Source organism: Equus asinus, chromosome 5 (genome assembly GCF_041296235.1).
Source record: "Equus asinus isolate D_3611 breed Donkey chromosome 5, EquAss-T2T_v2, whole genome shotgun sequence".
In the NCBI taxonomy this organism is placed as follows: domain Eukaryota; kingdom Metazoa; phylum Chordata; class Mammalia; order Perissodactyla; family Equidae; genus Equus; species Equus asinus.
The window spans coordinates 93,788,784-93,800,713 of record NC_091794.1 but is presented as its reverse complement, the minus strand read 5'-3'; the positions used below and the strand labels follow the sequence as shown (position 1 = coordinate 93,800,713).

The 11,930-nt window shown below is 54.3% G+C and overlaps 1 protein-coding gene across 1 annotated transcript; it reads right to left on the bottom strand.

Moving 5' to 3' along the window:
* Positions 1 to 1,633: 1,633 nt before the first annotated feature.
* Positions 1,634 to 8,800, bottom strand: TENT5B (terminal nucleotidyltransferase 5B). Its single transcript, XM_014854954.3, has 2 exons — positions 8,308 to 8,800; positions 1,634 to 3,544 (listed from the first exon to the last, which is right to left on the bottom strand). Exons 1-2 carry the CDS (start codon positions 8,566 to 8,568, stop codon positions 2,525 to 2,527), a joined length of 1,281 nt encoding a protein of 426 aa, XP_014710440.2. The 5' UTR covers positions 8,569 to 8,800; the 3' UTR covers positions 1,634 to 2,524.
* Positions 8,801 to 11,930: the final 3,130 nt, after the last annotated feature.

Here is an 11,930-nt window from a genome sequence, read left to right as displayed (position 1 = left end):
GAGGACCTTAGCAGAGTGCCTGGTCTGGAATAAAGCGCTCCAGAACTGGTAGCTGTCTTTGGGAGCTCCTGTCTCACACTCTCCCACTTCTCACACTCAGCACATGCGCCTGCACAAGGCCAGACACCCTCAGGCGCACGTGCCCTCCCGCAAACATGCCTGCCAGGAGCACGTGTACGCTAAAAGACAAGTTCCTTCTGCCCAGAAAGCTCTTTCCCCAGACGTCTGCATGGCTTGCTTCCCACTGCCTTTGTCTTTGTTTAATCAAAATTACCCTTTCAATGAGGTCCACCCTGATTTCTTCTTAAAGTTGCAAATCCCAGCACTTCCAATCTCTTAGCCTGTTCATATATTTTTAAGTATTGCTGACCTTCTAAGACAATATAATTTTCTGTCTGACCCATTAGGACATAATCTTCACGAGGATGGGCATCTTGGTCTTTTGTTTGCTGATGTGTTCCCAACCCCTAAAGGGATAGCTGGCACACGGAAGGCTGAATGCAGTGTATGCACACACATACCATGAGTTTCTGGCTTTCTCATCCTCTGAAACAAGCACATCCAGGTGAACCCGCTCCCCACCCCAAGCCTGTGTGCTTACACTGTGAGCATCTCCTTCATGCCCGAATCAGCAGCTGGGACAAACTGAGTTCCTCCTAGGACCCTAGTTGGGTGGGCATGGCCAGGGTGGGGATGGGGGACTATTTTCAGTCACCAAGCAAAGAATGCCTTTCCACTTGCCCTTCCAGCCATTTTGAGCCCAGCAAGGACCCAGTGAGCAGGCAAGGTGGCTGGACTCACCCAGGTGACTTGGGGCTTCCTCTGAGGCCTTGTTTTTTCCACCCTTGCTAGAACCATCAAAGCCAACACTTCAGAGGCCACTAATGAAGCTGCATATGTTAAGAGCTTTGCAATTCCTGGATCAAAGAGGCTGGGTAAACAGTGGGCAGCGACCAGGCCTGTGACTGGCTGATGCCCGGAGGGAACAGCTCCCTGAGGGCTTACAGCTGACATTCACTCCCAGACAGCCTGGTGTGGCCCCAGCTGGGTTTGGAAAGAGGAGACCCTGCCCCTCTGGGGGAGCTGCTTACAGCAAGCTGGTGTGTGCCCGTCAGCACTTGGGGGTAGGAGAGGGGGCAGAGGATTGAAGGAGCCTCTCCCAGCCAGGGAGGCCAAACCTGGGCTCTGGCGGACCCTAGAAGTCCCCCAGTCTCAGCTGCCACTACTGGAGGGATCTCCAGTCTGGATTCACGCCGCTTGTTCTCCACCTGCTTCCTGGGAAGGGATGGGGTGGGGTGGGCAGAGCTGGGGTCCAGCAGACCTCACCAGAATGTGAGGCCAGGTCCAGGGGCATTAGGACTCTAGGCAGGAAACATTGAAATATTTACTCTTTAGCAAGAGACTTGCTGAGGCAATGTGCAGGTGCAAGTCACACGTGTAGACATGAGCTCCTAGCACAGCTGTTGAGCTGGGGCTGGTGTTGAGGGAAGGCGGGGCATTACCCCAGCCCCAGCGCAGGACTCAGACACTAACCCCCCTCCCACAATCTAAGCCAGACTCAGGCTGGCAGAGGCAGCCACAGCCCCCACAGCCATGGAAGTTTCTTCTCCCAGGAGAAAGCATGGTGCTAGTCTCAGTGTAGACGATCTTTATTGGTAGGTGTTAAGAGTGCAAAATAGTAACAAATCCAGAAGGATGGGAAACGAGGCGGGGCACGGCTCCCCTCCCCCAAGTGAGGACTTTGTAACCAGGCTAGTGGGGTGGGAGCACTTGACTGTGGCCACTTTGAACCCAGCACCCCCCAAAGAACAAGCTCCCAGGCAAGGGAGGTCCTTACAACACAGGGGAAGGGAGCAACACCCCAGAAGGGGCATGAGCTGTGACCCACCCCAGGCCACTTTGCCCTTCACTGCACACCTTGACAGCTTGGGACAGGGGTATTATGGGCCTGGGCTAAACCTACCCCTCTCCAAAGCCAGGTATCTGCCTCATGCCTCAGATTCCCTCCTCCCAGTGATTAACCAGGTTGGACCACCAGGCCCTGTTACTGGCCCAGCCCGACCCAAAGTGAGTAGTTCCCATAACATACCACATTTTAGCCATTGTGTGGGCTGCAGGCTCTCGGAGTCTGCTGGGATCACTGCAGGCTGGCCCTAGCCAAGAAGACCCTTTCTAGGCCACAGAAATCAACCCAAGATGATGGGCATTGAGGCTACCACCCCAAACATGCTTTATCTCCTAAAGGCAATTGACCCTCAAGACAAACAGCCCTTGCACCATACAATCATGCTGGTCCAAAAGTGTGGTGCAATAACCGAAGGGTCCGTCTGCAAGAACTCCAGCTTGGCCTTATGCCCACAAGGGCCTCACTTAGGGGAGTCTGGTCTGTTCAGTTGAGGGCTCAACCCTGCAGCAGTGCTGGGCCACCTGGCACAGGATGCCTGTCTCTGGTCATGTCTTCCACCCACTCCTGAAGGCCCCACTCCATCCGGGGAGGCCCCATCCCTTCTGGCCAGGGTCTGAGTCAGTTACATGGCAGCCAGGTGGGATAGGAGTGGGCCCGGGCCAGCAGAGGCTGCACGGGGGTCACGTAGTAATTGACAGTGGCAGGCACAACCCCTTCGGTGCCTGGAGGGCGCCAGGCCAGAGCAGCTGCAGCAGCTGGGCCCTGCTCGGCCAACGCCTGGAGTGCCAGCATGGCGATGAGGTCCAGGGTCTGACGGCGCTCGTGGCTCATGAGACACACGGTGCTCTCGTTGACCACCCGGTGCAGTGTCACCAGGCAGGCATAGCGGCGAGCTGAGTCGGCCCCGCTAAAGTGGGCCTCCAGGTAGCGCTCCAGTGTGCGCTGTTGCTCCACCAGGTCTGGGAAGTCGATGAAGAAGCGAGAGCACATGTAACGTTGCAGGGCACGCACGTCAGTGCAGGGCTGCGGCCGGAAGCCCCGCACCAGGAGGTGGCAGTACTTGAGGAGGCCACCACCGCGGATCTCCTCAGGGCTGCGTGTGGCGATGACACGGTGCCGCAGGTGGGCCAGGGCCTCCTCGAAGTCCCCGTACAGGCTCTCACCTGTCACGGTTGGGTGGAAGGCCTCAGACATGGGTGTGGATGAGCACTGGCCAAAGAGCAGCAGGGAGTCCAGGATGATCTGGAAGGAGTCTACACTGAACTCGAACTGGCGCCTGACTGAGTCCACAAACTTGAGCTCCACGTTCTTGCCACTCTTATTGGACAACGAGATGAGGCTCCAGCGGTCCGTGTCCGTGCACACCTTCACCAGCTTTTGCACATACGCCTCCTTGAGTGTCAGTGGTGTGATCTTGGCCCGGCTCACGCCGGCTGGCAGGAAGTCCAGCAGGCAGGCCAGCACCACCTCCTTGGTCAGCTGGAAGGATGCCTCGCTGCGCAGGTCCACGCGGAACACCAGGTCCAGGTCCTTGTAGCCCAGGCCACTCTCCGGATGCAACACATGGCTGGCAGCTGAGCCGTGCAGTCGCACACCATGCACACGCAGTCCCTGTTCCTCCAGGCGGCTGCGGACAACCTATGGAGGGGACAACAGGAGGGAGAGGAGTCAGGAGCCTGGGCCCCCAGCGTCCACTGTGGGCTTCTATGTAACAATCACAGTAACATAACTCCTGTTAACCACTTACCAGCTGTCGTACTTTTGGAAACTCATTTAACTCTCTAAGCCTTGATTTCCTAAACTGGAGAGTGGCCCAGTTGGAGGAATGACTCAGAGAGACCAGCAATAGTGATAGCAAATAGACACATAGAATTTACTAAATGCCAAGTCCTGATCTAAGCATTTTATATATTAGGATATAAACTCACATAATTCTCACAATAACTCTATGAGATAGGTACTATCATTCCCATTTTACAGATGGCGAAATGAAAGCACAGAGGGGCCCAAGATCACACAGCTGGGAATGCAGAAACCATGTCTTAACTGCTGTGTTCTATTACCTGTCCAAAACTGCAAGTAAAATATGTAGTTTCATGCCAGGCATGATCCTAGCTGCTCAAATGTCTCAGGAATGTAACTGGCAGTTCACATTACTTTACTGCATTAACCCTCAACAACAAGCCTATCACTGAGTATTATTATCCCAATTTACAGATGAGAGACATGAGGCACAGAGAGGTTAAGAAACACATCCAAGGTCAGAGAGCAGCCAGGTGGAGACTAGAGTTCAGGTCAGTTGGATTTTCAAGTCCGTGCGTGCTCTTTTGATTATGACACTCATCTTAATTCATCTTTACAAGGACCCAGTGAGGCAAATATTATACTCATTTTACAGATGAAGAAACTGAGGCTTACCATGGTGAAACACCTAAGGCTCAGAGGGGAAGCCATTCAGAAATGGCAGGACTGGAAGTTAAAACCCAAACTGTTTCTGCTTTTGGGAGAGGAGATGGGTCAAGACCTCAGGAAGCCTCCCAGGCCACGTGGGCAGAGGTGTACAGGCCCCATCCGCCAGCACATGAGCATGATGGGAACCCACAAGTCATCTTGAACCCTTTTCTCTAGCCAGAGGTGTCTCCCTGGACCTAGGACCAGGTGGGGAGAAGAGAGGAGCTGCGCCCTGACATTCAGTTTTCTCAGCAACACAGAGAACTGCACACACCAACCCCGAAAGTGACCAGGCGGCATTCCTTGAGTGATTCCGCAGCCCCACCTTGCTGCAAAGTCAGCACCAGGCCGGGCTGCCCTCCTCGCCTCGCAGGGAATTACTGCAAAGAATGCACCGAAGTGCTGAGGAGGCAAGCTGTAGTGGGGCAATCCGAGGCGGGCGGCTCCTCCAGGAAGGCTTCCGGGAGGAGAACCCTGACTAGGAGAAGGTATTATCATGGCTATGGGGGGGGGGGGTAAACTATTGGCCCTCAGGAACGTGGGGGGGCAACAGGGGAGGGGGATATTCATTAGGCAACTATTGGGTGCCAGGCAGTGGACCTTCTCACCAGAATCTATGGGGGATAGATCTTTATGATCCCAAGTTACAGATGGGGAAACTGAGGCTCACAGGAGTGAAGTCACCTGTCCAAGATCACATAGAGGTGCCTTCAAATCCTGATGTGGCTGACTCCAAAGTCTATCCTCTTTCTACCGCACTGCTGTCCCAGGGTTCAGAAGAAGCAGAGGCCCGAAGCCGGGATTCCAATCCTCCTTCCCTTTCAAAATTTCAAAGTGAGGGTAACCCTCCAGTCACTGAAGCCAAGAGCCAGAGTAGTTGGGGAGCAGGAAGGTGAGCGCTGGGGATGCCTTGGTCAGACAGACAGGGGAGGCTGGAGTAAGGGGCCTGTTGCTGCCGTCCAGCCTGTGGGATTTCTAACCCACACCCTGGCAGCTGGCAGCTGTGCCTATGCAGGCCAAGGAGAGAAGTGGGCTTTGTCTCAAGGACCCTGCCAGACCCGCAGAGCAGTCTAGCCCCCTCCCCAAGGCCCATTACTGCTGACTGAGCCTTACTCAGTGCCAGCTCCTGCTCCCAGGCTAATGCCCACCCCAGGGCATGGCATCTGGCCTGGTGAGTCGGTAGCAGTACCCTTGTTAAACCACCTGCGTCAGGTTGTGGGGCCGGCTGCGTCAGCCAGCCAGAGGCTGTTGTCTCTTTCCCAGGTGTGAATACAGCCAGCTTGGCAGGCGGTCCCCAGATACCGCCACACCCAAGGACTGCAGGGCAGTGTGGAGCCTCCCGAATCAGACTTTCCAGCAACGGAGGGGATTGTGGCTACACCCTCCTTTCTCCTGTGCCAAGGCCCTCCTCAGAACCACTCTGTTCCCAGGCCACTGCTGAAACCAGCAGGGAGATCATAGGTGCTGTCAGCCAGCAGGCTTACAAAACTTGAATCCAGAGCTGCCTAATGCAGGCCCTCTGGCTGCAACTGGAGAGATCAGATTGTCTAATTCAATCCTCTGGGCCCAGAGAGGGCAAAGGATTTATCCAAGTTCACACAGCTAATAAGCATTTCAGTTTAATTAGAATCAGGCCTTCCAGAACTATGGGCAGGGGGGCCTCCTACAGGAGAGTGGGTCCCTCTAGCCCAGGTACAAGAAAGAACCGCATCTCTAGCTGTTCAGAGTGTTGCTGTAGGCGAAGTCTTGTGAGGGTAGAGAGGGAGAAAGACTGCAATTCTTGAACTGTGGAACAACTCAGCACTAGTGAGCAGCCCAAAGTCAACAACCAGCATCCTAAACACACACACACACACACAGCAGCCCCCGCCCCCCGCACACACACACACACACACACACACACACACAGCAGCCCCCGACCCCCGCACACACACACACATATCCAACAGTTTGTGAAGCTGCCAGCTGCAGATTCCTGTCAGGTTATTGACTTTCTTCCCTGTGGAGGCCACCGTGCAGACCAGGTGAAGGCAGCTGTGCCGTGGATTCTGGAACCAGAAAGTGTGTTGGAGAGCACTTCAACCCATCCCCATTGAACAGACGAGGACACTGGGCCCGGCAAGGGGAACTGACAACAGTCCAGGCCCTGAAGCCAGATGTCCTACCTCCCAGCCCAGATCTGAAGCCTCCGCTGCCCCTCCGCACCACAGCCGACAGCTCCCTGTTCTGTCACAGCTCCGAGCCTGGTCTAGGAGGATGTTGTACTATTAGCTGCATTGTAGAGTCAGCTCCTATTGACCTGCAACCTCCCTCACCTGGCTGGGAGCACCTGCAAGGCAGGGAGGCTGAGTCCAAGTGACGTCTATGCCCCTGGTGTCCTGAACGGGGCTTGTCACAGAGCAAGCACCAGTAAAGGTCCCTGGCCCTGTCAGGGACTTCCCCTCTGGGGCACCCCTTGTCCCTACAGAGGGGAACTGCCACACTAGGCTCCACCTCCTCCTCCTCCCATGCCTGAGACAGCAGTCCTGGAGGTACAGCAGTTGAGTCCCCAAGGTTGACCTGACTGCCCTGGAGAGAAAAGCATCAACTGGTTTCCTAATTACCCCATGACAACCAGCAGCCGGCAGCCGAGGAATGCCTCAGTGAGCACCACTGGGGCTGCGGGTGAGTCAGCCCTGGGGAATCTGCCCCCACTTCCTCCCATTCCTTGGGAGGGAGGGCGAGGTAATCCCCCAGCAAGCACCCCTCCCCCTCTGTGGAAGCTAAGGCAGCAGGAGGCAGGGGAACAGCCGGCTTCACCTAGCTTGTATGGCTACCTCCCCAGAAAGAAAGTCCATCTGCTGGCGGAAATATGTGGGAATTGTGGCTGGATTTTTCTGGTTTCTTCTATCAGAAGACTCCCCTAAGGCCTAGAAGTTGAGTCTGGGGAACTGGGGAAGGGGTGGGAAAACCTTGGGCTTGCAGCAGCTGGCTCCTGGGAAGACCCAAGATCCTCTGGGTTTGATTTTTACCTTTTTAGGTAATCTTAGGCAGCTCACTGCCCTCAGCGAGGCAGCTCTTGGGGCCTCAGCTTCCCCAGCTATAAAATGGGTACAATAATTACCAATAATCTCTAGTATTTCAGAGCATGACAGTGCCTGGGATATACAGGTGGAAGAGCAATTTTAGGGTTGCTGAGGGTCAGGTAAAGGGAAGTGGGAGTCTAAGGAAGAGGAGAGGGGTTGCCAGAATTCTCTTCTCCTGCTCCTCAGGCTTGGGGCCTGAGACGTGGGCCAGCCTTTGTTTCCAATCTTGGAGATGGGGAGAAACACCTAAACTGGACACCTGATGTTGCTTTTTGGCGTATGGGCATCAGGTCTGTCCTGGTGCTTAGTTAACCTCTGCCTGCCACAACCCTCAGGGGCTGAGAGTGGGGGAATCCTTGCTGGGATTTCTCGGCTTTTTCGCCCAGCCAGGCGGCTCTTGAGCCTAGGGCTGTGGGAACAAAAGACAGAGTCTGCCCCTAGAACCTCGAGAGAGGGAAGGGGTCCGGGGCGAGGCCCAGGGATGATGATTTGGGGCTGAAAAGAACTATTTTGGACTCTAGCATGAACACCAACCCACCCAGGGCTGCCTGGCATCTTTTCTCCTTACAGGTGGGGCTGTTCTCCCCCCTGCTACTGGATCCCTTCCCATTTTCCTCCCCTCTCCCAGCCAGGACCTGTGTGCACCGTCAAGGGGAATCAGGTCTCCCCAAGGGCGGGGACGGGAAAGTCAAGTCGGGAGAGATTATGAGGTGCAGGGAGAAGGGGTATGGTCTACCATCAATACTGTGCGACTTCGTTACAGTCCCTATCCCTCTCTGAGCCTCATTTCCCTAGCTGTCCAGCGAATTGAACAGACTCCGGGCACTTCTCAGCCACTAGAGCCTCAGAACAGAGGCCCCCGATCCCCGCCCAGCACCCTCTCACCTGCACGATCTGCCGGGGCTGGACGCTCAGCGTGGGGAAGTTGCCGCGCCCGTGAATGGGAATCGGCTCGCTCAGGAGCGCATCCAGCCGCTTCACCTGTGGCCAGCCCAGCCTATTCAGGTGCCGTCCGAGGGAGGCCGAGGAGGCCTCCGGGTCGGGGCCGCCGCCTGCCGGGGCGGCCGTGGCCACCGCCGAGGCCGCAGCTGTCCCCACCTGAGCAGCCGCCCGGTCCGCGTTCTCAGCTCCGCTCTCCGTCGGCATCGTTAGCCCGGCCCCTGGGCCCCGACGGCAGAAACCGTGGGGGTGGTGAAGGGGAGCAGGGCAGGGAGAGCGGCTGGGCCGGGGCCGGGGCCGGGGCCGGGGCCAAGGCGGGGGCGCAGGTACCGGACGGCAGCGACGGCGAGGCGAACCCAGGGAACACCTCCGGCGGCAACGACCAACCGACCCTAAAGCCTGTCGCCCCGGGCCCAGCCGACTCTTATAGGCCGCGGGCGACATGCCCATTGGTCCGGGCAGCTGTCACACAACGGGAACTCCCCGCCTCTCGACGCCCCTGCCATTGGCCAGCAGAGCTTTGCACGTGAGTTATTGGTCGCCAGGGAGATTCCGATTGGCTGGAAGGCACGCCCCTGCCCTGCCCTCCGTCTGAATTCCCTCCTTTGGTCCTTAAAGAACTTCTGCTCACAGTGATTGGCCTGGACGGAGGCAGGGCCTGGAATTAAGGGGACTGCGCCCTCCAGGGGCGAGCGAGAGGGAAGTGACCTGTGGAGTTTGTAGTGCAATCGAACTAAGAACTTCCAGAGTCTGATTTTTGGCTCTGGAAGGAATTTAAAAATCACCTGGCCTGGTCCTGATTATCTTCTATTTTCAGAAACTCAGAGAGATCGCGCCGCTTGTTCAGCTCCACAGAGCGTCCCCCCCCTGCTCTGCGCAATCTTCCAGGGTCGAGAAAAGGTGACAAACTGTCTACCGAGGTAGACACTTTTAAATGCACTTTCTCGATTGGCCCTTGCTAACCGCAGCCTGGCTAGCATTAATGTTCCAGTTTAGGGGAGGGGAAACCGGCTCAGAGAGGAGGGGTGACTCCCTCAAGGTCGTACAGCAAATGAGTCCAGGCCTTGGGGCTGAATCTGGGCTATTGAATCTGTAGGCGCATGCTCTTTCCATTACACCTGCACAGACCCAGGGCCTTTACCGGGCTGGAGGCTGGAGGCTGGAGGGAAGCTGGAACTGGGGGTTGGTATTCCTGACCCAGTGTCTCGGGCCATTCTGCAGCCCCTTCTGGAAGCAGCTTCCCGGGTGACCGGCGAAAGTCTTACCTGAAAGCCTCTTCTCAGCTTTCTCAGGTCCTGTGTGCCCTTAGACAAGTCGCTAAAACTCTCTGAGCCAGTTTCCTCATCTGCCCCAGAGAAGGTCAATAAATATTTTTAAAAATTCGATTTGATTATTCATATTTGTCAAAACATGTTCTATTGAAAGAATGTGTTTACATGTTTTTCTCTCCTGCTTTACAGAGTCTAGAGGGATGAGGCTTATTGTTACTTTCAATCTTTTTTTCTGATTTTAAATATGTGCTTGTAGCAAAATTTTATAAATTGAGTCTGTGTGATTCATCACTGTGAATATTCTCTCGTAAATTAAATATCATTTTCCTAACGCTCCCATTCTGTAAGATAGCTGGGCAAGGAGTTATATGCCCAATGTATGGAAAGAGAAACCAAGACCTAGAAATGGTAAATTACATTCCTAGGTCACCAGCTTACCTCTGACAGACCTCGGACTAGAACCCAGGAGCCTGACTCCCAGACTAGAGCAGCTGCTTCCTCTTTCTGGAGGCCAGCCCAAGCAAGATCCTGCCCTTGTCCCCTCCTTCCATCTTGTCTGGGATCAGGGGCTTCCAGGGAGGGGACCTGCTGCTTACTCCACTGCTTGGCTGTGTGACTTTGGGCAAGTCCCTTGCACTATCCTCAGTGCACTTGCTTGCTGTTTTGTTTTACCTTCTCTTTAAAGACAGGAAATAGATAAGAAACCTTCTTTGGCTGGGTTCAGAGTCTCCAAACCCTTGACCTACCACCTCCACATCCCAGCAGGGAAGGAAAAGAAAGGAAACTAACATTACCTGGATACCTACTATGTACCAGAACACTTTACATACGTGACCTCTAATTCCTAAAAATACACCTCAAGATGTGGGATCATTATCCTCAATTTACAATGAAGAAACCAAGGGTGGTCAAGTGACATGCCTAAGGTCATACAACCACTAATGGGCAGTGTGGGACTTGAATCCAGGTCTGCTGACTCCAGAGCTCTGTTTTTCAACTGCTCCTCTTGGAAGAGTTGGCACAGATCAGAGTTACCTGGTACCACCCATAAGATCCATCCATTCATTCATTCATCAACCAACACATCAACACTAAGCGCCTGCTGTGTACCAAGTGCTGGGCTAAACCCTGAGATATTACAGGTGAAGTCCCTGATCTTCTAGAACTGACATTCTACCATAGAAAGACAATAGTTGAGTAAACAAATAAATAAGACATTTCAGATAGTGCTAAGAAGAAAATAAAACAGGATAATGGGAGAGAGAACAACTCCATGTGCATTCGAGTGTGAAAAAGAGAGAACTACAGAGATCAATGTACATCATTAGATAGTGTGATCATGGAAGGCCTCCCTAAGGAGGTGATATTTCCATTGCATCTGCTGGATCCACTTCTGCCCTATCTCCCCGTGCTTTTCCCTGGACAGCCAGGGCAGCAAAGAAGGTGCCAGGCCACACATTTCTAGACCCCTGCAGGCCCGAGCTGGGAGGGCCTTTGACGATCATTTTGTTCACTCTCTTCCCACTTTAAGATGGGGAAACCGGGGTCCAGAAAGCAGGAGGGATTCACCCCAGGAAGACTGGCTCGGGCTGGAACTCCGCAGGGGCAGGCCTCGTGGGTGCGGCCTGGTGCTGTGCTCCACCCCTCCCCACTTGAATTAAGTTCTTTAAGGAAGGAAACTTAGACACCTCTTTTCCTCTCTCCTTCCTTCTGTCTGGGCCAGGAAGAGCAATCAGTGAATTCACGTGCTGTGAATCACCCTCTACTCCCAAAGATAATGGGTCCAATGTTTGCCCAATCATAGGACCTGAACGTCACTGTAATGGGGGTGGAGGTGACTTGGGGATGTACGAAGAGGAGAGAGAGCAGGGGTGTACCCAGCAGGATTTTTCATTTTCACCAACACCAACTTTTAATTGTCCCAGTGAATGGAGGGGAACAATGGCTGGGGTGCATCCTGAAGAGTCTGCCTGGCTGTCAAATGTTATATATAAACCTTTCCTGCCCTGTATAAGTTTCCCATCTTAATTTTGACTCCAGTTGATGTTAAAAAGGGAGCTTATCCTCTGTGATAACTGAGTTGCAGAGTCATGGGTAAGTCACTATCCCCATCTGGACTTGAGTTTCCTATTCTGTAAAATGGGAGTTAGGCCCTTCCATTCATACCTTCTATGATTTGAGGTGGTGGGAAGGGAGAAGTGGCCCTGGGGTGAGTCTTGGTCCCTACATCAGCCCCTCCTCAGCCCTGGGACTCCAGATAAGAGCATTCTGGGATCAACCCACATCATTGAGCACCCT